Consider the following 21,796-nt stretch of genomic DNA (forward strand, 5'->3'; position numbering starts at 1 on the left):
TTTGGCTACTGTGCTACTCGGAATGTTTGCAAGTCTGTAGACTCGTGGTTGCTAGTCTTCGTGGAGGATAGGATAAGAGTTCGGCATCTGTTGATGGTAGAAGCACAAAGCTAGCAAAACCACGGGACCGCCTCGGAATTAGCGGGGTTACCATTCAATATCCACCTTCCCTACGATCCCAGACTCTCAGTCTCACAATCTCACCAAGTAGTATTCGTTTGTATGTAGCCACTAGCAGAACAGCACATATCTTGGAACATCCATCACTCAATGACTTTTTGAAGGCTAAGACGCATCATCCCCGTTCTCTTTATTTTTGACGATTACATGATCTCTCAGAACTTCAAGATATATCATCTAACACTCGATGCTTCACTCTACCACGCTCGCTTGGATCAACTTAGCCAGCTTGGTAAAGAGCTGGGCCGGCAACTATATGAGAGTTGACGCTGCTGATGTTGAACGGAGTCACGAAAAGATCAGTGTCCATGACTGCGATAAAGATGGTACCATTGATCGCCGGGTCGCCGGCATATGTCGACAGGTCGGGCTGAACGGTCGTTCCATAGCTTTCATTGCCACTGGTGCTTAGTGTCGAGTACGTGATATTCAACTGCGAAGCCCACAGGACGTATTTCGGGGCTCCCGCAGTGGTGTTCGTGATATAGCTGTTGTTTGGTCCCACAGGCTTGCCAGGAGCGTCCCACGACAGGGTAACTGTTCGACCCGGATAGGAAAGGGGGTTTGTTCGATTGTGGGTGATTGCCGGGCTGCAGCCCTCGCCCACGGTCGTCTTGTTCAAACAAGTCTCGGGTTCGGTCACGTTCCGGCTGGCCAAAACGTTCATGCCGCCACTTGGAACCGTTTCATTGACCGCAGACGATCCATTGGTCCGGTAAGGATTAGGCTGGTTATCGATATACAATGCCGGGAAGTTCTGCCATACCAGTCTCGTCTGGTTGGCAGGGCAGTAGCTGATATGGGGAGCCAACAGTGTCCATGCCCAAGAATGAGGCACCCCAACCTCGAACCACACAGGCATTGGGAAGAGACCTTCAAACTGGCGGAAGATGAGCTGCTGGCGAGCCTCCGTGCTGATAGCCTGGGTCAGGAGGCCCGCTGCCTCTCGCGAATCCAGGTGAGGCAAAAAGCCGTAGACACCAGCCTCTCCGAAGCGGGTGAGCTTTTGGCAGAAATCTATGAACTCATGAACGGTCCTGTAAGGATAGTTGTAGACGCATTGTCTAGGAGCCTGAGCACCCAGGAGGTTGGTCAGCATTGTTGCATGTCCAACCTCCTGGTCAGCCATGAATTCAATCAAGTATCGGTCTTCTGCCGTGAGACCAGCGGCAGTGAAATCCTCTACGGAGAATCGAGCCAGGCCATCATGGAACAGGTCCAGCTCGATGTACTCGGTGTAGAGCGCAAGGGCCTGGCAGCAGTCAGCTAATGTTCTCAAAGCTAATCGGTGGAAGCCCACCAGTGACTCGTAATCAAAGTCGCTCTTCACGTTGTAGATAGGAGTTGTGCCGTTCGTCCCAACGCCGCCTGCTGGTACATAAGGAGCCGGCTGGGGGTCGTGGAGCTTTCCATCGCTTGGGTAGCTGGTAGCTCCTGGAGCCGGTCCCATAGTCGGAATCCCGGAGCCAACAGAGCTGGCACTCTCGGCTCCACTGGTCGTGGGAGTCGCGATATAGGAAGAGTGTGGTAACGAGGTTGGGTGGCTCACAATAGGTGGCACCGAAATAGGGGGTACGTCGGCTCTCCTCACATTAGGGACTGCGAGGGTGGGAGGTAACCCACCAAGCACGTTGACCAGCAGAAAGTGTCTCCAATTCATGGTGATGGGTAAAAGGGCGATATCCTCCTGACATCCAGAAGGCAATTGAGATGCTACCCAGTGATGTATTAGGGTACCTTTCCAGCGCCCTGAGTGCAGCGTTGCGAAGCTACATATGAGGGCCAACCTGCCTTTAAGATATGGTCAGAGCCAAGGGGTTCGCAATTGACGCAACTTATTCGTGATCAAGACATGACGCTGTCCTCATGCCGCTGAGGTTTCCAGATCTAGGTTGCTATCCATAGTACCGTTCCAGCGTCATAACTTGATTTGTCTCCCGAATTCCCAAAATCAGCATCGGAATTCCTTCCCTCAGGACTTCGCACACCAAGTACCCCAGCGAGATCCATTTGTGGTTAGGTACTCAATATCAAGGTGTGTCGCCATGCTACAGTCAGCCATGAACGAATAATTCATGGTGGAAGGCTGGAGCAGCTGTATAGCTCCGGCTCTGAAATTCCTCCGGTGAGGAGGCGACGTCAGCTCCCAAGAATGGCAGCTCTCAAACCAACTTTCGTTATACATTCGGAACTTATAGACAGAATACGTTGGTTCGCCAAGCGTTGAGCAATCAGTAGTCCACAACCACGAGCAGCACGGGATACTGCGATTCGTCTGCAACATCAGGTCTTCACGAGGCATGACATATATCGCAAAAGATCTGCTTTATAGACAGGTTACTCTTCCGATATTCCGATCCTATCAATTGATCTCGTATGTTGCATGCCAACAGTAAAGAGGATGTAGCGGATCTCCCGGTTACTATGACGTGGGATCAAGATCACCAAAGTGGACTTAAAGGAAGTGTCATCCGACGAGTAAATTGTCACCAGGATCTTATTGAGCCGCTGAATTCTCGGGCAGGTGATTCAGAAATAGACACTCAGTAGCACTGAAGTGTCATCCTGCTGCCACCTTGGTCATAGTCGTGGTTGGTTCTATGCGAAGGTTGATTGATTATCAGAAAGAGACGTTTTTTGCACGAGAAGGGTTCAGATAAGCATCCTGGCTTTTCCTGCTTTCGAATCTGAACCTCTCTGAAGCACTTGAAGCATGGACTGTAGATATCTCACATCATGCTTCGGGTTACTGGGATTTATGGGCTGTTGGTGTCGATCATGCATATCTCTGGCTTTGTCAACCTGGGGTGCGATCTCTCTCTCAGTAAATTGTACTTACTTTTCCCACTCGGAGCTCCAAGGACACACTTGGACACTGTTTTCTGGACCTGGCGAATTTCCATAAATCTAGGTTTAGCGAAGGAGAAAGTCATCAAGGAGCATTGCCAGAGCGTCGGATTTCCCCACATCGGCCATGTTTGCGAGATGCGGGGGTCTTGTATGACGCAAAATCCTCTAAAAGGAACAAATCGACTGTCTTCTCACTATAAAACTGTCCTACAACACTTGCTTTTAGATGAACTGATCAACTCTATCATTTTCTGTAGAAATTTAACACTTCTGGTACCTGACATTGCATTCCGCTATTGGCAGCGCGCTCGGTGGTTCATCATCATGTCGCACCTGCAAGCTTCGAAATTGTTCTCCATCCAGGGATGTGTTGCTGTTGTGACCGGGGCTGGAAGTGGTGAGTCTCCTCGAAGATATCTACCACTTTATGTGAAATGCGTTGTAGTTTCTTCTCCGCCCCTGCAACTCGATTGTGTTCGTAGATTTTGAACAAGATCCCATAGGCACTGACACATCCCTCAACAGGATTGGGACGTACAATGGCCCTTTCGCTGGATGCGAACGGTGCCTCAAAGGTCTTCATCATTGGCCGACGCGAAGACAAGCTACAAGAGACTGCATCCCTCGCAATCAACAAGACGATCATAACCATCAAGGGCGACGTCTCGTCTAAGGAATCACTACAGGCGGCCTACGACTCCATCGCATCTCAGACGGACCATGTCGACCTCTTAATCGCAAATAGCGGTGTGATGGGTCCATCTGCTCGCCCGCCAGCCGCAAAGCCGGACGGGTCAAAACCAAGTCTCGCAGAAGTCCGTGATCAGCTATGGTCTGTACCCATGGAGGATTTTTCCAAGGTCTTCGATATCAACGTCACAGGGTCATATTATACTGTTCTCGCTTTCCTGCCTCTGCTTGAGGCAACGAATAAGAGGAGACCGGCACCTGAGAAGGATAAGCTCTCCCCACCGACTGCGCAGGTTGTCATCACCACTTCGATAGCGGGTTTCATTCGGCAGGTGCCCTTCAGTTTTGCGTACAGTCTTTCCAAGTCTGCAACGAATCATCTTGTCAAGATGCTGTCGACTACGCTGAGCTCGTACGACATCCGTGTCAATGGCATTGCGCCAGGCCTATATCACTCGGAGATGTCTGCGGATGCATTCAAGGTCGGAGATAGGGGCATTTCTGACGGGTCGTTCCCACGTGAAAGGATTCCCCTCACGAGAGGTGGTAGTGAGGAAGACATCGCGGGTCTGATTCTTTGGCTGGCGAGTGCTTCCGGTGGGTACATCAATGGTAGCATCATTGTCACTGATGGAGGACGAACCGCAGTCCATCCGGCATCGTATTAGAGGCGTTGGGAAGCGCAGAGTACTCTACACATGCAGGCATGGTATCAGGTACCAAAAGGGCATAGAGGATCAGTCATTGCGCTATAAGTGAGCAGCTTATATTAGTCCATATCCATCGTTCACATAGAAAGAAACTCACTTATAGTATTAGTGGTCAGTCTTGCTCGAGATAGTTACATAAGAACGCTGATGTAAACATGGCTCATTTGGAGATATACAATCAATAATAACACTCAGACTAGATTGTTGCTGTCAATCGTTGCACAAGATAGTCTCCGGCGGTGATGCCTGGGTATTTCTTTTTCTGGCTAGTTTCTTCCCCGAATGTCCCCGGTAGGGCATCAATAAACTTGTTCATATTGGGATTGCAGAAGTACGCGATACTATATCGCGCCGGGTACGCATCTGAGCCATCATCTGCGCCGTCACCTGCGATACTCGGAGGCTCGACAACCCGATGACGAGTGCTTTTGATGATGTCGTTGGACCACCGAGCTAATAGGTCTCCAGCATTGACGACGACTGTGTCTGCGATAGGCGTAGCATCGACAAAGGTGCCCTTGGGACTCCGAACCTGCAGCCCTCCACGACGATCTTGGAACAGAAGTGTGATAGATCCATAATCACTATGCTCTGCAGCACGAACCTGTCCTGGGTTTTTCTTGAAGACATCTTTGGGCACAGAAGGGTAATGCAACAGACGAAGATTATTATCTCCCGCGTCCACGAATTCATCAAAGTAGTGCTCTGGTAAGTTCATTCCAAGAGCGATAGCCCGCATGACCTCCGTATGGAGGGATTTGCACATTCCGAAGAATGACTGCATCACTTTCTTGAAGTCCTTCCCTTCGTCATCGAAATGGTCAGGCCACCGATTAGGAAGACCGTCAACATCATCTCGACCAATCTCCATTGTCTCCTTGAGATCTGGCGTCGCCAGCCTAGCGGTATCCTTGTCGACAGAATCTTCAGGTAAGCTCAGCTTCTCTTGTCCTGTCTTGATGTAACCACGGTTCGACTGCGGGGAAGTCCAGCACAAACTGTCTTTCTGATCCTGGGGCCGAGCGAAGAAGCGGGCTGAAGTCTCAAATACTTGGGATACTGTGGAAAATGGGATCCCATGGTCTTTTAGATAGAGAAAACCCGATGTCTTGAATGCATTTGTGATGGAAACAGCGACAGCATGTTTGTCGGATGGTGTCCCTCTCAGAAAGAGCCCAAAATCAATGACCTGTAAATTGACGGTGTAAGTAGGAAGGGAGACACATATCCTATAAATACAAGAAGCAAAACAGCAGGTTGATAATTTTAGATGATCAGGATACTCACAGGAATGACAAGATCGTCCTTTTCAATCGCTGTGGTGATGGGATGACACGCATGCTGCGCCAGCTTTTCATCCATTGTATAACGATCGGGATCTATGGCTGTCGGGGTTGAAGAGTGAAATTAGATCGTCGATCAATTTATAATTCTTCTAATGTACTAGAAGAGCTATAGACGTTTTCTTGTGAGCTGGTGTAGAAAGACGTCGAGCGCAATCGCAGAGGACCTCCGTGAAATCACGACTTGGTCATGAACCAAGATGAGGAAAAGGAAAATAAGCAGATCAACAGAGTTGGATGGATAGCAACCATGGTTCCGCAGGAGATACGCCTCCCCTCCTCACCTTAAATATCCTTCCTCATCCCCAATCAACGATGATACGTTGGAGCGGGGAAGATAAACTCGACCTGCATGATGTTGCTGTCCGTATCTGAGCGGTAAGGTATCGGTTGTAGAGATGAGGATTCGAGAGTAGATAGGCTCTTTGACCATTCAGAGAAGAGCAGATCCTGATGAGAGCTCGCTCATGCAGCTATCAGACGATCGAAGGCAGATAAGCCATTGATATGGAGCACAATTCTTGAGCTCTTTATACATGAAACTTAAGGGACTCGGCAGCAGTCCATACATACGCTGCACATCACTCGCATCCCCTGTAGATGCATTGCTGTTGTAACATCGTTGCGAATACCCCGCATCGAAGATAAGAGACAAGTCAAGATTGAACCTGGTCCCACTCATTCTCTCTCATCTTCATAGCAAGTTCGTGAAATACCTGCATTTCGAAAAATGTATGATCATTCATAAGAGTCAAAGGTCGATTGCTAACTGTTTCTTTAGCGTGCTCACCTTTGCGAACCATCGTTACTACAACCTTCCCAAGACAGGCTGATTGATCGCCAGAAAGCAAAGAGACAAGATGTCCTCCCCTCTCATTGTCGACATTCACACTCATGTCTATCCCCGGTCGTACATGGACCTGCTCCGCTCTCGCAAGGTAGTCCCCTACGTCCACGACCCAGTAAATGCGACACCACGTCTTGTCATCCTTTCTTCAGACGATGATCCATCAACCCCTCTCGATGAACGCGGCCGTCCAGTCGACTCCTCATACTGGGATATCAACGTCAAGCTGGCATTCATGCGACGCCACGGTATCAACTGCAGTGTCATTTCCCTAGCTAACCCGTGGCTGGACTTTCTCGAGCCTGAAGAAGCGCAGACGTGGGCAGAACGCATCAACGATGATCTGGAGCAGACCTGCGCGCGTGTCAACCAAGCAGTAGACCCCGACAACAAGCATGCTCTTCACGAAAAGGAGACGTTGTTCGCATTTGGAGCCCTGCCGCTCAGTGCGCCTACAGCAGACATTGTGGTAAACGAGATCAAGAGACTCAAGACGCTCCCCCATCTGCGAGGTGTGATTATGGGTACGTCTGGGTTAGGCAAGGGCCTCGATGATCCAGCGCTGGACCCTGTATGGGGCGCTTTACAAGAGACAGACACCCTGCTGTTCCTCCACCCTCATTACGGTCTACCCGATGAAGCTTTCGGTGGGCCAGAGGTGATAAACCGCTACGGCCATGTTTTGCCACTTGCATTAGGGTTCCCGCTCGAGACTACGATTGCTGTAGCACGGATGCTCCTTGGCGCTGTTTTCGACCGGTTTCCCGGGTTGAAGATCTTGCTGGCGCATTCTGGCGGAACGCTTCCATTCCTTGCTGGACGGATTGAGAGCTGTATTCATCACGAGCGCAAGTTTGCCGCGAATGGCGGTAATGTTCCGGGTCCTCAGAGAAGCCTTTGGGATGTGTTGCAAACAAACATCTATCTTGATGCGGTGGTATATGGTACTGCTGGCCTGAAAGCAGCCGTGACTGCAGCTGGTGGAGCGGATCGTCTCATGTTTGGTATGATCATGCACTTCGCTGAATTCCTTTCTGCCGTTATACTGATATCTGGACAGGCACTGACCATCCCTTTTTCCCTCCACTTGACACTAGTGAAGACGCCGAATGGCCTAGTGTGACGACCAACTACAAAGCAATCCATGCTGCATTCGATACTGAGAAAGAAGCAGTCGGGGCAATCTTTGGAGGGAACGCAGCACGTATTCTGAATCTCAAATAAATGAAGTTCATACTCATATAGGTATCAAATATTATTGCATCCTGCATGACCCTCATAGGTTTCGTGCCTCGGCTTCATCTCTATAAGAGCAGAGAACAAAGTAATGATATGTACTAAAAGCGGGGAATAACGATAGAGGCCACAAAGGAGTGGCGGAACGGACTTATGCGACACTTTTAGGAATATTCAGCAGACGGGGACTTGAAGCGTGCGATTTTCCCATGTTTAAGAGGTGTTCTGAGTTGCTAGCAAGTCCCATCCCAGTAGCCTCCATATCTCTTGCGTAAACCAGTCGGGAACGGATTGCTCGGGAATTTGAGTACAGTTCTGCAACCTTTCAAGCTCATGTGCATCAAGTGTTTCAGGCTGCTGTAGCGTATGTGGAAACATAGAACGGTCTGGTCCGAACAAAGCCTGAAGAAGAGTCCCTTGTAGCTGCTGCTTCAGCTTGGCTACCCATGCCATTGTTTCAGGGACGTCCCGAGGTCCCAAGATCGAAGACGAGGATGTACAAGCACCTAATAAGGCTAGGCTTCTCTCCAGAGGCCAAATGAGATGCTTTGCCTCCATCTGCATAGCACGCAAGGACTGGTCATCCAGCTTGACACCCTGCAAGCCTTGGGGAAGAGGTAACTTGGTCTGATCCACATGAAGATCAGGTCGAGTTTGTAAATCTTGGAAGACAAATATGCACAGTAACCTTCCCACGCGCTTAAGAAGAACGTACAGAAGCCCCTCGAAAACAGTCCGATGAAGTGCATATGAAAGATTTAAAGAGATTGCAATAGAGCCCAGTAGCCGACTGATCTGGCTGGCTACTTCGTCAACAGAAGTGGTCGTGAGATTTTCCAGTCCCTGACAAGGCTTTGCGCTTTTCGACTTCCTAGCCTGCTTATTCTTTGGGGTTTTGAAGGAACTGGTGCTTGCGGAAATCTGTCCGGACTTGCTGATGCAGTATTGCTCCAGAGCCGTAGCTATAGCTTGATACAATCTAATGAGATGATAATCAAGCTGACCCTTGCCATGAAGGTCATTTTCACTCTCCGCGAGCTTTTCCAGTGCCTGTGAGATAAGCTGAAAAGCGCATTTGACGCTGCGTAGGACCTGCTCTAAGTGAGGTCGCTTTGCCTGGAGGACAGGCTTCTTGCTAGGTCGAGTGGTATGTCCTTCCCAGCGGACTGCTGTGAGCACTTCATGCACAGCTACCTCGCATAGATCCCCGGAACATTGTACAATAGTCGAGCGACTCGGCCTGCGTTGAATGGCTCTCTGAAGAGCGTAGAAGTGTCGCATGAACGATGCAGTGGCTGTTGAGATGACTTCAGTTAGTCAGAGTAGACGATAACGTTGACATTCTCGACTGACATTCTTCCATGTATTCGGGTTGCTCGACCAGTTTGCTAGATTCAAGAACTATACCAAAAGCCTGGTTCTGCAAGGCCAGCTGTGTCCTTGCTCTCTTCCTTGCGTTCAGATTCCCGTTTGCCTTCCTCTTTGCCGATACTTGCGTATTCTCTTGAGATAAGGGGTTTTGTAATTGTAGTTTCGCAAGGAGTGCCTCGTTACGCTGCTCCAGTTCGTAAATTCTATCCGTCAACCGACTCTGCTCAGCTTCAGATCTCTTGTAGGCATGCTGCCAGAAGGAAACGCTGTCGAAGAATCGATCTTCCAAATAGTCCCTACCGCAAAGTTCTGCAGTTTTGATGTTCTTTCGGACCTGCTGCACATAGTCTTAAATTTTGGTTAGCTTAATCTGTACAGAAAGGGGACTCCAGGCTTAGTAACCTTGGATATCCATGCCTGCCGGTTTCTGTTTGACGATGGCCATTGCAAGGGCTAGCTGAGCCTGGGATGGCATGGAGTTGTCCACCATGGGTGTTGCCTCCATGATCGAGAGTATCTGTCGCTTGACAAGGAATATTGACAATGATGGAATGGAAGTTGTGGATGAAGCAATCCATTGAAGGAGAAGTTTTCAGAGCCTGAGGCACAGTCTACACCCACCACTTTCTTCGGTCGGTTTATACATGACAAAGGCACTTTTCTCTTACAAGTAGGACCTTGACGTTCTTGAGCCTTGAGGATGGAGGGTTGTGATGATTCAAGGAACTATTAACCGCCATGGCATATAGCTCGAGCGATCATTTCGTCCCATGAGGTGCTCGACCTTTCTTCCTGGCGATCCACTGTGTCAATACCAGCCAGCATACATACTCAGTCACTAAAAAGGATCCATAAGGACAGATAGCATAGCAGAAAAGCCTCCCTTGGGACTACGTCTTCCAGTAGTTACGGGCAGAAAGAACGCGTTGCGGGATGCTCGGTTATTTTAAGGCATTTAGAACAAAGTCAGGAAGTTATCTCAATCTGCATCAGCTCCAATCACCATATCTGGTACAATAGAAAAATCTCGCGAGTCGAACAAATGTGTCCCCAGCAAGGGTTGTGGGATGTTTAAAGGGAGCACCAGGAAGCCATATTTACCTTAATAGATAGTGTTCCGCCACCGCCAACACAAAAAAGCCCGATAAGAGCTCCGATCTTTCTCCACCTTCATCTCAATCATGCCATCATTAACCTCATTCTTTCTTTTTATGGTGATCGTTTGAATCCTCAAAGTCTATCAGCGCTTCTATAATTCACAGTCTTGCGCGTCGCGAAATTTGTCTGCTGGCTAAGTCAGTTGCCACATTGAAATAACAGCGAGCTGACCTCGCGCGAACTACACTCAAGATGCCCTCGGATGACGATCTTAAGGCACACGCTGCCTCTAACCAAGATTTCTATGCTCTCCTTGACATTCCACCTGCCGCCTCAGAGTCGGAAATCCGGCGTGCATACAGGCGGACAGCCCTCAAATACCATCCTGACAAAATCGCAAACCCGACGCAGACAGATATCGACAAATTCCACCTGCTACAGATTGCCAACGATGTACTTTCTGATCCCTCCGTACGGCAACTCTACGACAATGCGCGGGAAGCGCGCGAAAGAAAAAGGCGTGAGGTGGAGATGATGGATGCGGCGAAAAGGAAAATGAAAGAGGACTTGGAAGCTCGAGAGCGTGCCGGTGCGGCTGCGATGGGAGGTGCACAACGAGGCGTCAAAAGGACTTGGATGTCTGCCGGCATGGCTGGAGCGGACGACGATGCCGAGGAAAAGCTTCAACGCGAGATTGACCGGATTGCGGAGGATGGGCGGCGGCGACGCAAGGAGGCTGAGGAGCGACTGAAGCGAGAAGCTGAGGCCGAGGAGAGAAGGTTGCAGCAGGAACAGGAAGAGGCGCGGAGAGCTGCGGATCGGAGCAGTCAACGAGTCGACCGTTCAGACGAAGGTGGCACGAATGTTCCGGAACTGGAGCGAACCATCAAAGTGCGCTGGGTTCGGGAAGGCCGAGGTCTGGATCTAGACCAAGATCGCTTGGTGTCTTTGTTCAAGCCTTTCGGTAAAGTTGAGAACACGTTCATGCTCAAGGACAAGCGCCAGCGTGTCGGAGACAAGCGAGAGAAGAAGACCGTCGCAACAGGTGTTGTGGTATTCGCCTCCATTGTCAGCGCCCATGCCGCCGTGCTGGACAGCGAGAAAAGGCGACGCCAGAGCGCTGGCCAACCGGACAACGACTGGACTCTCATTGAATCCGTTTCCTGGGCGTCTGGCAACCAGCCAGACATAGTGGACACTGAAAACGGGGCCGCTTCCCCCATCTCCACGCCTGATGAAGCTTCGTCAACACCAAAAACAGCTCCCTCTGTTGGCCCCTCCAAACCGTCTTTCGACTTTTCCAAGCTCAAGTCAGCAGCGCCGCCTGGTGGTCCAGGCAAGTCCCCCGGGAAAGCGCCCTCGTTTGCCTCGTTCTCCTCGGCCGCGGGCTCATCAAAGCCAACACCGTCCGATGCAACCGCCAATGGACGAAGCACTCCAAGTTTTCAGGAGATAACATTAATGCGATTGAAGAACGCACAGCGCGAAAAGGAGCGAAAGGCCCTCGAGGCACAGCTTATGAAAGAGGATGAGGCAGCAGATGCAGCTGAGGCTGCTGCCGCTGAGACCAAGGGCTAATTACATGTTTCTCTTCTTCTGGTGTTGAGCGTCTTTTCGTTCGGTAGACTTCTAATTTCAGAGATACCCCTTTCAACTTTGTTTCTTTTCTTTAAAAAAAATTTTTTGAGAAGAATTTCTCGTCTATAGAGAATAAATGGTCCTTATATGTACAATATATGATACACGATGTGCCGTGATCCACATCACTCATTCCGCCGTTGCTCTTCTTCCTCCTCTAATTGATATAAGAGCTCCTTTGCCCGGTGGCCTTCCTGATTGTCCACCTTGCGAGCAATGTTCCTCGCTCCAGAGGAGATATACTGCCTCAGCCACGGTGGCACAAGAGCTTTAACTTTCACTTCCCCCGGCTCCGTTGCATTCGGTGATGCTTCTTCTGGCGCAGACCATGAAATCTTGAATTCTTGCTCAGGGCTGTACTGTGAACCTTCACTTGTGAGCACGATATCGGTCATTATCTCCAATCGACAAAGAGCTAAACCGATATTTCCAACTCCGCCGAGGAACTTCCCCGCACTTCGGCCCTTTCTACCATCAACCTTGGAGATATTCGATCCGCTAGGTGGCAAGGCCACCGCTGCAGAGGGCTCATACACAGGGGTATCACTGGATGGAAGGGCGGAGTTCGCATACAACTGCACAGGCACAATCCGTTTCCGCACAACGCCCGTATGATGGGTGCGAATCGTAAGCTCCTGGCCGACGTAGCAGCCCTTGCGGAAGTCAACTCCCCGCATCATGTCCATATTGCATTCGAGGGGAAGCGCAGACTCGCGGATTATCTCGGCCTGGCCCTCCGCTATACCGTGTAACATCCGACGAACTGTGTACGTGCCCAAATCCACTTCGGAGCCGGCGACCTGAGTCTCATCCGGTAGATGGACGCGCAGGTCCTCCTCGCCAGGCGTGACAAGCCGAGATCCGAAACCCGGAGCCCGGGTATCGATGCATCCCGCAACGGCTGACGAGGGTGAGAACGGTGAGGGTGATTCCGGTTCCAGGTTATATGCCGCCCATCGGGGCTCAGCATGGTCTTTCCATGACGACCAGACGGTGCGTTCACCGTCTTCTAGCGCACGGAGCTTCAACTTTGATCGAAGCTTATGCTTCTTAAGATGCTTCAGGAGACTGGATACCTCGTTTTTGTCCACTTCGACCAGCCATGCCGGGTCATCACTTGTAGCTGTCTCGCTGTCTCCTCTGGGCATCGGATAGATGAATGCATCGTTCAACACTCGACCTTGGGAGTTCAGGAAAGCCGTGTAGGTTCCCGTTCGACGAGTTGCGCGGCTCGGATCGTTCGCAACGAGCATATTCTGACTAATTAGACCTTGAAGGAATGTAGTACTATCAACGCCTGTGATCGATATCAAACCCCGGTTCGTAAGTCGAGCATACCCGGACTGGGGCGGGGAAGAAGGGACAGCATCGCTCGATGGCTGGGAGCGGTGCTTTACAGTGGTTGAGAAGAGCCTTGAACGGCTCAGACAACGGGCGCAAACCCTTTTCGAAGATGCAATGGAACGCATCATGACTGTGTTAGGCCGTTCATGACAATCTTACAAACGATCGTTTACAAATCAAGTGTTCTGGGTATGTCATTGACGACCGGGCGGTAAAGTGTGGCAGAATTTGGATAAGATGCATTTATTATTCAATCGGTTCACCAGCGGTACACAGGGAAGAAGCCCATGTATTAAATTTGGTTATCGAGGACAAGAGGGTTGTTCAGCATTATACATTTAATACTAGTTCAGAATTCACCTTCTGAAGGACATAGTTACATGTTGATTCATTGTTAAAAATCAGCGCGAGCCTGGACCTTATTTGTTTCCCTTTGCTACACCTTCCAGAAATCCAAGCAGGAAAGCTTTATTGACGGGGGATGAAACCTTGTTTGCGTTCGGCATTTCAGTGCCAACCCCGGAGGCAGAACGACTGGGTGAAAGCGGACTAACAGCCGAGGAAGCAGCCGATGGTTTGGTCAGTGATGGACGGAGGTCGAGATTCCCAGAGGGTGAAGTAATTGGAGAAACAGGCCGCTTGCCGAAAAGTGATAGGAGAGCCTCCTTCTGCGCAGCTGTTTGGCTTGGTCGGCGGTCGAAGTTTGGCTGAGGATGCTGAGAAGGCTGGGGAGGCTGAGGAGGCTGAGCAGGCTTCGTCACTTGCCGGCCTACGCCGTTCTCATCCTGACTCCGCGTCGGAAGAATGTTATCTAAGTTTAGACTATCCGAGCGACGTAGTATCTGCGGCTGGAATGGCTTCTGTGGCTCTGCGGTCTTCATCCTGTTGGTACGAGATTGAGAAGACGCTCTTGACGAGGGAGGCTTAGGAGACTGGGAAGATGCTGGAGTGGGTGAGCGTTCCTTCTTGTCCGACTGCGGTCTGGTCAATATAGTAATGGGAGACGCAAGAGGCTGTGCGTGTCGATCTTTGTTCTTCCTGTTTGAGCCGTTCTGGTTCTTCTTCGCTGGTTGCTTGAAAGCCGCCTCAGAAGGGACGACGGGCGGAGGCCCGGATGCACTGGTAGGATTGCGCAGAGCTCCCATTGGTGTCACATTTTTGTTGGGCGTAGATCTCTTAGGAGAGATAGCATCGGTGCGAGGCCGTTGGAAGATTTGTCTGGCAGCCGGAGACACAGGCTGGGCCGATAATTCGGCAGGAGCCGGAGGAGTGGCTCCCTTGAGGAGATTCAACAATTGATCTTGATGTTGCGACGGCTTGCGCTGAGCAGATGGCGTTTCCTCGGAGGGCTTTACCAAATTAGCGATCGTAGTCTTCGGCGTTTTCATTGAACTGTCTTTGAAAACGTTCAGCAGCGCTAATGAGTGACTGGTAAGCTTAGGCGGAGGCAATTTGCTTGCTGGGGGTATAGCTGCCCCTTGAATTTGGGGAGCTTGCGCCGGCTGCGAGAATTGAGGATCGCCGGTTCTCTGGTATGGAGCCGGCGCTGGCGCTGGCCTATGAGTCTGCGCGGTTGCGTGCAACTCGGACGGGTGACGATTTGAAAACTGTGATACCCCATGATAACCGGCCTGGGGACCTCCTACACCAAGCGAGTGCGCGGGTCCTGGCAAATGTGAAAGAGCAGCGCCATGGTGTAGTTGCCCGGGAATCTGTAATGGATGGTCATGTTGCCCAGAGTAGGCAACTTGCTGAGGGAAGCCTGGAAAGAAATTTGGTGCCGAGAGAGTGTGAGGTTGATGTGGTGGGGGAATAGCCTCATGGAAGACATTAGGGGGTAATGTCTGGTCATTCATAGGAGCCTGGTGAGTAGGTTTGTTAGAGGAGCCGCTTCTTAACAATTCCAATAGAGCATTGGACTTGGAAGCATCCGGACCAGCAGTTTGCGTAGAAGGGAACTGATCCTGAGTGGAGGCGGAGTGGATTTTAAGAAGTCGCTTGAGATGAGAAGAGGCGTCCTCTGCTGAAGTAACTTCAGGTAAATCACTAGGAACAGTATGCTTGGCCGGTGTATGGTGGATAGCGGATTGAATGGCCTCGTCCATAGATGTCTCTCCTTCTAACTGCGCAAGATGTTTGACACCACCTGGTTGCGCCTTTGAGTCAAGCCGCCGTTGTTGGGCGATCCATTTCTTGAGTGGATGCATGAACGGTGCAACCATGTAGAACTTGTTCGCATTTGCAACCGCCAAATTTTCATCATTTGGCTTGCTCTTCTTCATTAACGTTGGCAAGTCGGACAGCTTATACCATTCAATCTTGCTGATTTCTTTCCGGGTACGAGGTTCAAAGTGAGCATCCTGTGGCACACCACGGAAAACATATAGCCTCATATGCTGTTCTCTCATGGTGATCTCGATATACTTGACGTCCTTTTCATCCTTCACTAGCCCGGCCTCCCGAACGTCGTAACCTGTCTCTTCGTAGACCTCCCGGATCGCGCAGTCAAGATCCTTTTCATCCTTATTGATTTTACCGCGGGGAAAGCTCCAATTGGCGCCCTTCTTCCAGCCCTTGACCAGCACTACCTCATCCATATCCTGATTCAGCAGGATGGCACCACGCACCGGTACACGGGTCTTGTAGGCCAGAAACTCCGAGAACGCTGTAATATGATGGTAGTGGGACCATTGGGACATCAGTGGGCAGTGCTGAAATATGCGCAGCGCAAAAGCTTTCAGAGACAACGAGGGAAGTGCCGGGTCCAATGGCCGAATGAAATCCTCGTAGAACCATTGCGCCTCCTCCACTTGAAAACAGATTCGTTCGACGGACTCCAGCTCTTCGCGGGGTAAATTTATAATGAAGCGGACACACAGGTCATCCAGCCCTAATTTCAGGGAGTCCAACCATTTAGCATCGTCGTCGACATCACCATCACCATCACTGCAGTCGCAGTCGATACCTTGAGCGACCGGAGAGAAGACGAAAACTTACAGTCCTCCAGCTGCATCTTTGTTTCTGTCATACTGTCCAATGTCTTCTAGCATTTCAACACGGCCTTTGTGTGCGTGATGAAGTCTCTCCGAGAACCAGCGGCGCGGAGAGAGGGGTCGAAATAGAGGGGGAGAACAGCACACCAGTGATGCAGCTTCCAGTAGGGTGCTTGGCAGAAAGCACCCGCCCTAAAGCGTAGCGTTGCTGAGGAAGAATGGAAAGTGATGGCGAGAGCAAATTAATGGTTTGTCTACCTTGAGAGCGAGCGAGTCGATAAATTACCTATGTGAAGGTGGGGGTGTGAGGTTGAGTGCGTTCACTCGTTCTGTGATAACCGAGTGTTGGGCGACAATCACAAGGACGAGAGGCTGAGGAGAGAGCAGCTGTTGAGACCAAGAATACCTTACCTAGCACGGGTGATTTGTGGCGCAGCCATCCAAAGGGTCATCCAATAGTAGCTTTTCATGGCTCAGTAATAGCGCCACAGCTGTGGCTCCGTGGCCTGTGCCGATCAGCGGATCAAATCAGGGAAGGAAAAAGTGATGATCGTCTCAGCTGTTGGGCACGGGATGACGTCTCTGGGATTTATGTGAACCAAGGGGAGAACTGAGAGACGGTAGTCAACGCTTTGGCACCTACAAAGCTACCAGTGCTGGTTGACAGATACTATTTATTATTCAACAGCTGACCTCAAAAAACCTGCTTATACCACACTTTCTGTGACCTGCTACGTCAAATCTTGGAAAGCTTAATTCATTTAAAACATTTGTTATTGATCTCTGTCAGAGAAGCCTACCCAGACACAAAGAATCTAAGAGCTCTCTGAAATCTTTACGCTTCGCGAAAGCAACTCTAGCCAGATCGACCGGATTCTCGTCAAATATCCTACTTCTGTAGCGACTCCCGTTCTAGGTAACGTTCGTTTTACTTATCGACTAAGAAGAAGCCATGTCGGGTGCTCTGGTCTCTTTCGTCGGCAAGAGAATTTTAGCGGAATCGGCGAGAAACCGTTTCGGCCAAGAGGTAACTCATGAAAGGTCAACAATTGGAAGGTATTTTTGTGCATAGCGACTGATACGAGTCTTGTCCAGGATCCCTATTTCGAAGAAGTTCCGGCTTCGCGACTCTACCGAGCATTCGGCAAGAAGACACAGAGGAAACGGAAGGCAATCCCTCCTGGACTCTCTGAGAATGATCAGAGAGTCCTCACCCAGGTGAAACGCAGGGCGTACAGACTAGACTACTGCCTATTCAATCTCTGCGGCATTCGCTTCGGTTGGGGCAGTGTCATTGCGCTGATCCCATTGTGAGTTCCATAATTGCTCATGATATTGGAATTGACACTGATGCTCGTCATTTTTTTCAGTCTCGGTGACGTTGGCGATACGGCACTCGCCATGATGGTCGTAAAGAACTGCGAGAAAATTGATGGGGGTTTACCAGCCCGGCTCAGGATGATGATGATGATCAATGTGCTGATCGACTTCGTTATCGGTCTGGTGCCATTCGTAGGGGACGTCGCGGACGCTATGTACAAGTGCAACTCAAGAAACGCTGTCATCCTAGAGAAGCACTTGCGGGAAAAGGGCGCGAAGGCGCTTAAAGCGCAAAGTCGAACTCCAGAAGGGGTCGTTGATGCCAGCCTGCCGGAGGAATTCGACAGATATGACCAGAGTGCCTTGGACGAACCGCCTAGATACGAGAGTCAGGCACAAACGGGACCTGCTAGGCCTGAGCCTGCCAGGTATTCGCAGAGAATCCAGTCGCAGAAAGGGTGGTTTGGTAAATCATCCAATCGTGCAGGTGATTTAGAGGCCGGAGTCAGCGACAACCCAAAGTCCCGTGGTCGATGAAGAGAAAAGGACACCCCTCTTGGTTGGTGCTAGTGCTTTTAATTCTTGCTGAAGCAATAAAGTGTCATCTACCGTTCTAGAAAGCCGCCCATCAGCAGGTCAATTCAGGTCGCGACCTGGTGCATGCGTAGCATAATTCGAGTGCTCGGTTGGCAGCAGTAGTGTCGTCAGCAGCATTGTCGCCGGAGTTCAGCATGAAAGCGCCACAGAAGCTGCATTGAGGTACATTGGCAGGGACCAAGGAAGGTTGAAGCTTGCTCGCAGTCCTAGTCACGTTGGCCATGACGCCGGGATACTTCTCGCCCTGGGTCTGGACGTAGCGCATCATCAACTCATCAATGGACAAGTTCTTCGTGAGCACATTTTCCGATGGTGGCTCGTCAGGAATGATAATTCTGGTCAGTTCCGGGAAGAAACTGGCGTAGTTATGCACCTCGGCTTTGAACAAGTCCCGAAGTGGAAAGTTGAACTCTACACCAAACGGTGACATTCCATCACACACTTGCCATATCAAAGATGAACCGCGTCCCTTGGCGACATTGGCAAGCGTCTTCGCGGCGAGCCTGGTATCTGAGTCTCCCCATAACACTCCTCTGCACTCCATTTTCTTCGCGAATGCAACAACAAGTCTAGTGATCAGAACGTAGTCGACATCAACCTTAGATGTGGAAGTAGCAATCGAAGCACGGAAAGCATCAAGACGGTCTTTGTCAGATAAGCTGGTATCGTCGGCAAAGCCGTCTTTGGAAAACCGAGAAATGACTTCCTGGAGGTCGGAATCCAGCTCAAAGATACTGTGAAGCGGGATCCGAGTAAAAGAATGCAGAGGAAACATCTGCTGTAGCAATCTGAAGCCCTCATCATACGACAGACTACCGTCATGAACAGAAGAAGGTTCGATAACAAGCACATGGAGATCGAAGCCCGGTGAGGGATGCGACTTGGCGAGTTCATGTTGGATTTGAGCGTTCAGTATGTGCAACAAGACAGAAGAGGAGATGCCACAGGAAAGAGGCAGGAGCAGCTTGCACGGTCCGGTTCTTGACATGTTTCTCCGAAGACGATAGTTCTCCATACGCTTGAACACCTTGAAATTAACGAATCTTGCATAGCAAATCCTAAATGAAGATAACTCAGTCAGTCATCTTTGTCCCCGCCACCAGATCTTTCGAGCCCACGTACTTGCATAGACGACGGGTGCGCAGCGTCAATAAAGCCTCCGCATCACTGCAGTCAACGCAGGGATCTGACAGTTGCTTTCCCGGCATTTTGCTGCTTGTTGCCTAGCTTGACGTCGAATATCTCCGGTTGCGATACTATCGAAGAGAAATTTCACATAAAAGGCAGAAACCTAATGGCGGTGCCGCCGCGGGTACAGTTTGATTGGTGGGACCGTCACCACGCGGCTTCCCCGGTTCCAGTATACCTAGCCACGACTGCCTGTACGTACTACAAGTATGCTCCAACTCTAGGACTCTCAAGCCCCGATACTATCACAATATCACCTGTCCTAGGGAGGCTCGATCGACAGCCTTCTGAAAATTATCTGCGAACTTGAAACATATTTGCGAGTCTTGCTTGCCGTCGGATGGTCTGCGGTCGCGCATAGATTCTCCTTTTGGGTACTTGGAAGCCTAGTACGGCTGTTCTTTGTGATCATAATGAAGGGCTTGCTCCAGACACTATGCTTGACTGCCGCTCTGGCAGGACGAGTACTTGCAAACGAAGTTGAATTGGTGCGCATAAAGCTGACAGATTTCCCCGCCAATAACTAACTTAATCATTTTCCGCAGAGACAAGACGAAGCCCATCGACAGCGATGTTCAGGGATGTACAGTCGCAAGGCGTGGGGTGGAAGCATCGATCCGTATATCGAGACCGTATTTGTCAAAGATAACGAAGCCGGCGATAGCGATCCTCTTGTCAGTGTCGTGATATTCGAATGGAGCGACGAGAATCTGATCGGGAGATCCGTATCTGATGACCCTGAAGTGTGCCTTCCCAGTGTCACCGCAGATGAAGTTCCCGCGCTTACACATGTCCTTATAGGCGAAAGAGACTATTTGCGACCAGGCTAGCGTCGAGGCGAAACTATGCGAAGAAGATCAAATAGGTTCCTTCATTCTGGCCGCCAACGCGAGCGATGCATCCAAATTCCCTATTATATCCCAGGCGGTGCATCTGAACAATCCGTCTGCAATTAATTACCCTATCAAGAAAACCGGCTTCTATTGCGTCAGCACCTATGGATATTCCGGGAAGGATTACAAAGCGGCGGTTGAGTTCAGGAATTCATACGGTGAACTTCCCGCTGCTCAAATTGCAAAACTTCCGTTCTACGGTGGTTTGACTATAGTCTATGCGGTCATTGGAGTGTAGGTCTCCGATTCATAAAGTCATTTCCAAGTCGTCGCGGTACTGACGGGCATAACTCAGATTCTGGGCATTCCTATACGTTCAGAATCGTCATGACATTCGTGAGTAGAAACCTTTAATTGGATGATGTTCAATTACTGATGATTGCAGTGCCGGTGCAAAACTACATCACCGCTATTTTGGTCTTTTTGATCGTGGAGCAATTGATGACCTGGGGCTTTTATGGTATTTCACCCTTCGCGCATCCGCTGGAGTCCAATTTTGCGACCAAGTCCCTGACCAATAGCAGATTTCCAGAATCGGCACGGTTTGAATATCGGTGCAAAGGTGCTGATGGTAATCGTCGCTGTCCTAAATGCGGGACGCAATTCTTTCTCCTTTTTCCTTTTGCTCATCGTTTGCATGGGATACGGCGTTGTCAAGCCCTCTTTGGGCCGGACCATGATCTATGTCCGTATCCTGGCCATCACCCACTTCGTTTTTGGCGTCATCTATGCTGTCGCAAGTCTATCAATTACACCCGATAGCGCTGGACCTCTGGTCCTCCTCATAGTGCTCCCACTTGCCGGTACACTGACTGCATTCTATGTGTGGACACTGAACTCCTTGAACGCAACCATGAAGGATCTGATCGACCGAAAGCAGAAGGTCAAAGCAATGATGTACAAGAAGCTCTGGTGGTGTATTCTGGGCAGCATCATCGTGATCTTTGGCTTCTTTTTCATCAACTCATTTACTTTTGCTGGTCATAGCGAAGCAAACTTTGTCCCAGAGCATTGGAAGACCAGATGGTTTGTGCTAGATGGTTGGCTCAACCTTGTGTACTTGTTCGACATTGGGTTCGTTGCCTATCTTTGGCGGCCTACTGCGAACAACAGGCGGTTCGCAATGAGTGACGAGGTATGTTCTAGAAAAAGCTTCCATGGCGCCCAATGAATGCATACTAACACCGACTGTAGCTTGCACAAGACGATGACGGGTTCGAGATTCGATCTTTCAATAGTGGACTGGACGACGAAGAAGCGTTTGGAGGCCCGGAAGGAAATTCCGCCTCCGCAACACGCCGTGAGTTGTCACCGGTACCTCCTAAACCTGTTCCATCTGCTCCTCGCCAGCGAGACTCTCTCGATGGTGAGACAATTTTCGCTGTAGGTGAGGATGGTGACAAATGGTCTGAGGACGAGGACGAGTCTCCACGAAACTCAAGCGAACGACAGAGGCTCACTGCCCATAAATCCGACTAACTGGCTCGTGGCGGAGGGA

General features: G+C 50.3%; 11 protein-coding genes across 11 annotated transcripts; 5 read left to right on the forward strand and 6 right to left on the reverse strand.

Moving 5' to 3' along the window:
• Positions 1-400: 400 nt before the first annotated feature.
• On the reverse strand, positions 401-1,840 carry Aud_005637 (ferritin-like domain-containing protein; the record flags this gene model as incomplete). Its single annotated transcript, XM_043290561.1, has 2 exons — positions 401-1,432; positions 1,481-1,840. 2 exons carry the CDS (start codon positions 1,838-1,840, stop codon positions 401-403), a joined length of 1,392 nt encoding a protein of 463 aa, XP_043146496.1.
• A 1,514-nt stretch (positions 1,841-3,354) lies between these two features.
• Positions 3,355-4,388, forward strand: Aud_005638 (SDR family NAD(P)-dependent oxidoreductase; the record flags this gene model as incomplete). Its single annotated transcript, XM_043290562.1, has 2 exons — positions 3,355-3,427; positions 3,556-4,388. The coding sequence occupies 2 exons, from the start codon at positions 3,355-3,357 to the stop codon at positions 4,386-4,388; spliced, it is 906 nt and encodes a 301-aa protein (XP_043146497.1).
• Positions 4,389-4,626: 238 nt separating this feature from the next.
• On the reverse strand, positions 4,627-5,792 carry Aud_005639 (isopenicillin N synthase family dioxygenase; the record flags this gene model as incomplete). The annotated part of the gene is made up of 2 exons (XM_043290563.1): positions 4,627-5,619; positions 5,718-5,792. The coding sequence occupies 2 exons, from the start codon at positions 5,790-5,792 to the stop codon at positions 4,627-4,629; spliced, it is 1,068 nt and encodes a 355-aa protein (XP_043146498.1).
• Positions 5,793-6,633: 841 nt separating this feature from the next.
• On the forward strand, positions 6,634-7,844 carry Aud_005640 (amidohydrolase family protein; the record flags this gene model as incomplete). The annotated part of the gene is made up of 2 exons (XM_043290564.1): positions 6,634-7,624; positions 7,681-7,844. The coding sequence occupies 2 exons, from the start codon at positions 6,634-6,636 to the stop codon at positions 7,842-7,844; spliced, it is 1,155 nt and encodes a 384-aa protein (XP_043146499.1).
• Positions 7,845-8,069: 225 nt separating this feature from the next.
• Aud_005641 (uncharacterized protein) lies at positions 8,070-9,732 on the reverse strand (the record flags this gene model as incomplete). The annotated part of the gene is made up of 3 exons (XM_043290565.1): positions 8,070-9,151; positions 9,210-9,575; positions 9,630-9,732. The coding sequence occupies 3 exons, from the start codon at positions 9,730-9,732 to the stop codon at positions 8,070-8,072; spliced, it is 1,551 nt and encodes a 516-aa protein (XP_043146500.1).
• Positions 9,733-10,577: 845 nt separating this feature from the next.
• On the forward strand, positions 10,578-11,903 carry Aud_005642 (putative cell cycle control protein (Cwf23); the record flags this gene model as incomplete). The annotated part of the gene is made up of 1 exon (XM_043290566.1): positions 10,578-11,903. One exon carries the CDS (start codon positions 10,578-10,580, stop codon positions 11,901-11,903), a length of 1,326 nt encoding a protein of 441 aa, XP_043146501.1.
• A 185-nt stretch (positions 11,904-12,088) lies between these two features.
• Aud_005643 (YgfZ/GcvT domain-containing protein) lies at positions 12,089-13,435 on the reverse strand (the record flags this gene model as incomplete). Its single annotated transcript, XM_043290567.1, has 1 exon — positions 12,089-13,435. The coding sequence occupies one exon, from the start codon at positions 13,433-13,435 to the stop codon at positions 12,089-12,091; it is 1,347 nt and encodes a 448-aa protein (XP_043146502.1).
• Positions 13,436-13,726: 291 nt separating this feature from the next.
• Positions 13,727-16,335, reverse strand: Aud_005644 (decapping enzyme complex catalytic subunit DCP2; the record flags this gene model as incomplete). Its single annotated transcript, XM_043290568.1, has 2 exons — positions 13,727-16,197; positions 16,305-16,335. The coding sequence occupies 2 exons, from the start codon at positions 16,333-16,335 to the stop codon at positions 13,727-13,729; spliced, it is 2,502 nt and encodes an 833-aa protein (XP_043146503.1).
• A 917-nt stretch (positions 16,336-17,252) lies between these two features.
• Positions 17,253-18,157, forward strand: Aud_005645 (DUF4112 domain-containing protein; the record flags this gene model as incomplete). The annotated part of the gene is made up of 3 exons (XM_043290569.1): positions 17,253-17,327; positions 17,396-17,610; positions 17,671-18,157. 3 exons carry the CDS (start codon positions 17,253-17,255, stop codon positions 18,155-18,157), a joined length of 777 nt encoding a protein of 258 aa, XP_043146504.1.
• Positions 18,158-18,248: 91 nt separating this feature from the next.
• On the reverse strand, positions 18,249-19,425 carry Aud_005646 (uncharacterized protein; the record flags this gene model as incomplete). The annotated part of the gene is made up of 2 exons (XM_043290570.1): positions 18,249-19,275; positions 19,340-19,425. 2 exons carry the CDS (start codon positions 19,423-19,425, stop codon positions 18,249-18,251), a joined length of 1,113 nt encoding a protein of 370 aa, XP_043146505.1.
• Positions 19,426-19,818: 393 nt separating this feature from the next.
• On the forward strand, positions 19,819-21,777 carry Aud_005647 (putative integral membrane protein (Ptm1); the record flags this gene model as incomplete). Its single annotated transcript, XM_043290571.1, has 7 exons — positions 19,819-19,893; positions 19,951-20,148; positions 20,207-20,532; positions 20,594-20,634; positions 20,684-20,758; positions 20,823-21,433; positions 21,493-21,777. The coding sequence occupies 7 exons, from the start codon at positions 19,819-19,821 to the stop codon at positions 21,775-21,777; spliced, it is 1,611 nt and encodes a 536-aa protein (XP_043146506.1).
• Between the last annotated feature and the right edge of the window lie 19 nt (positions 21,778-21,796).

Source organism: Aspergillus udagawae (genome assembly GCF_001078395.1).
Source record: "Aspergillus udagawae IFM 46973 DNA, scaffold_4, whole genome shotgun sequence".
In the NCBI taxonomy this organism is placed as follows: Eukaryota; Fungi; Ascomycota; class Eurotiomycetes; order Eurotiales; family Aspergillaceae; genus Aspergillus; species Aspergillus udagawae.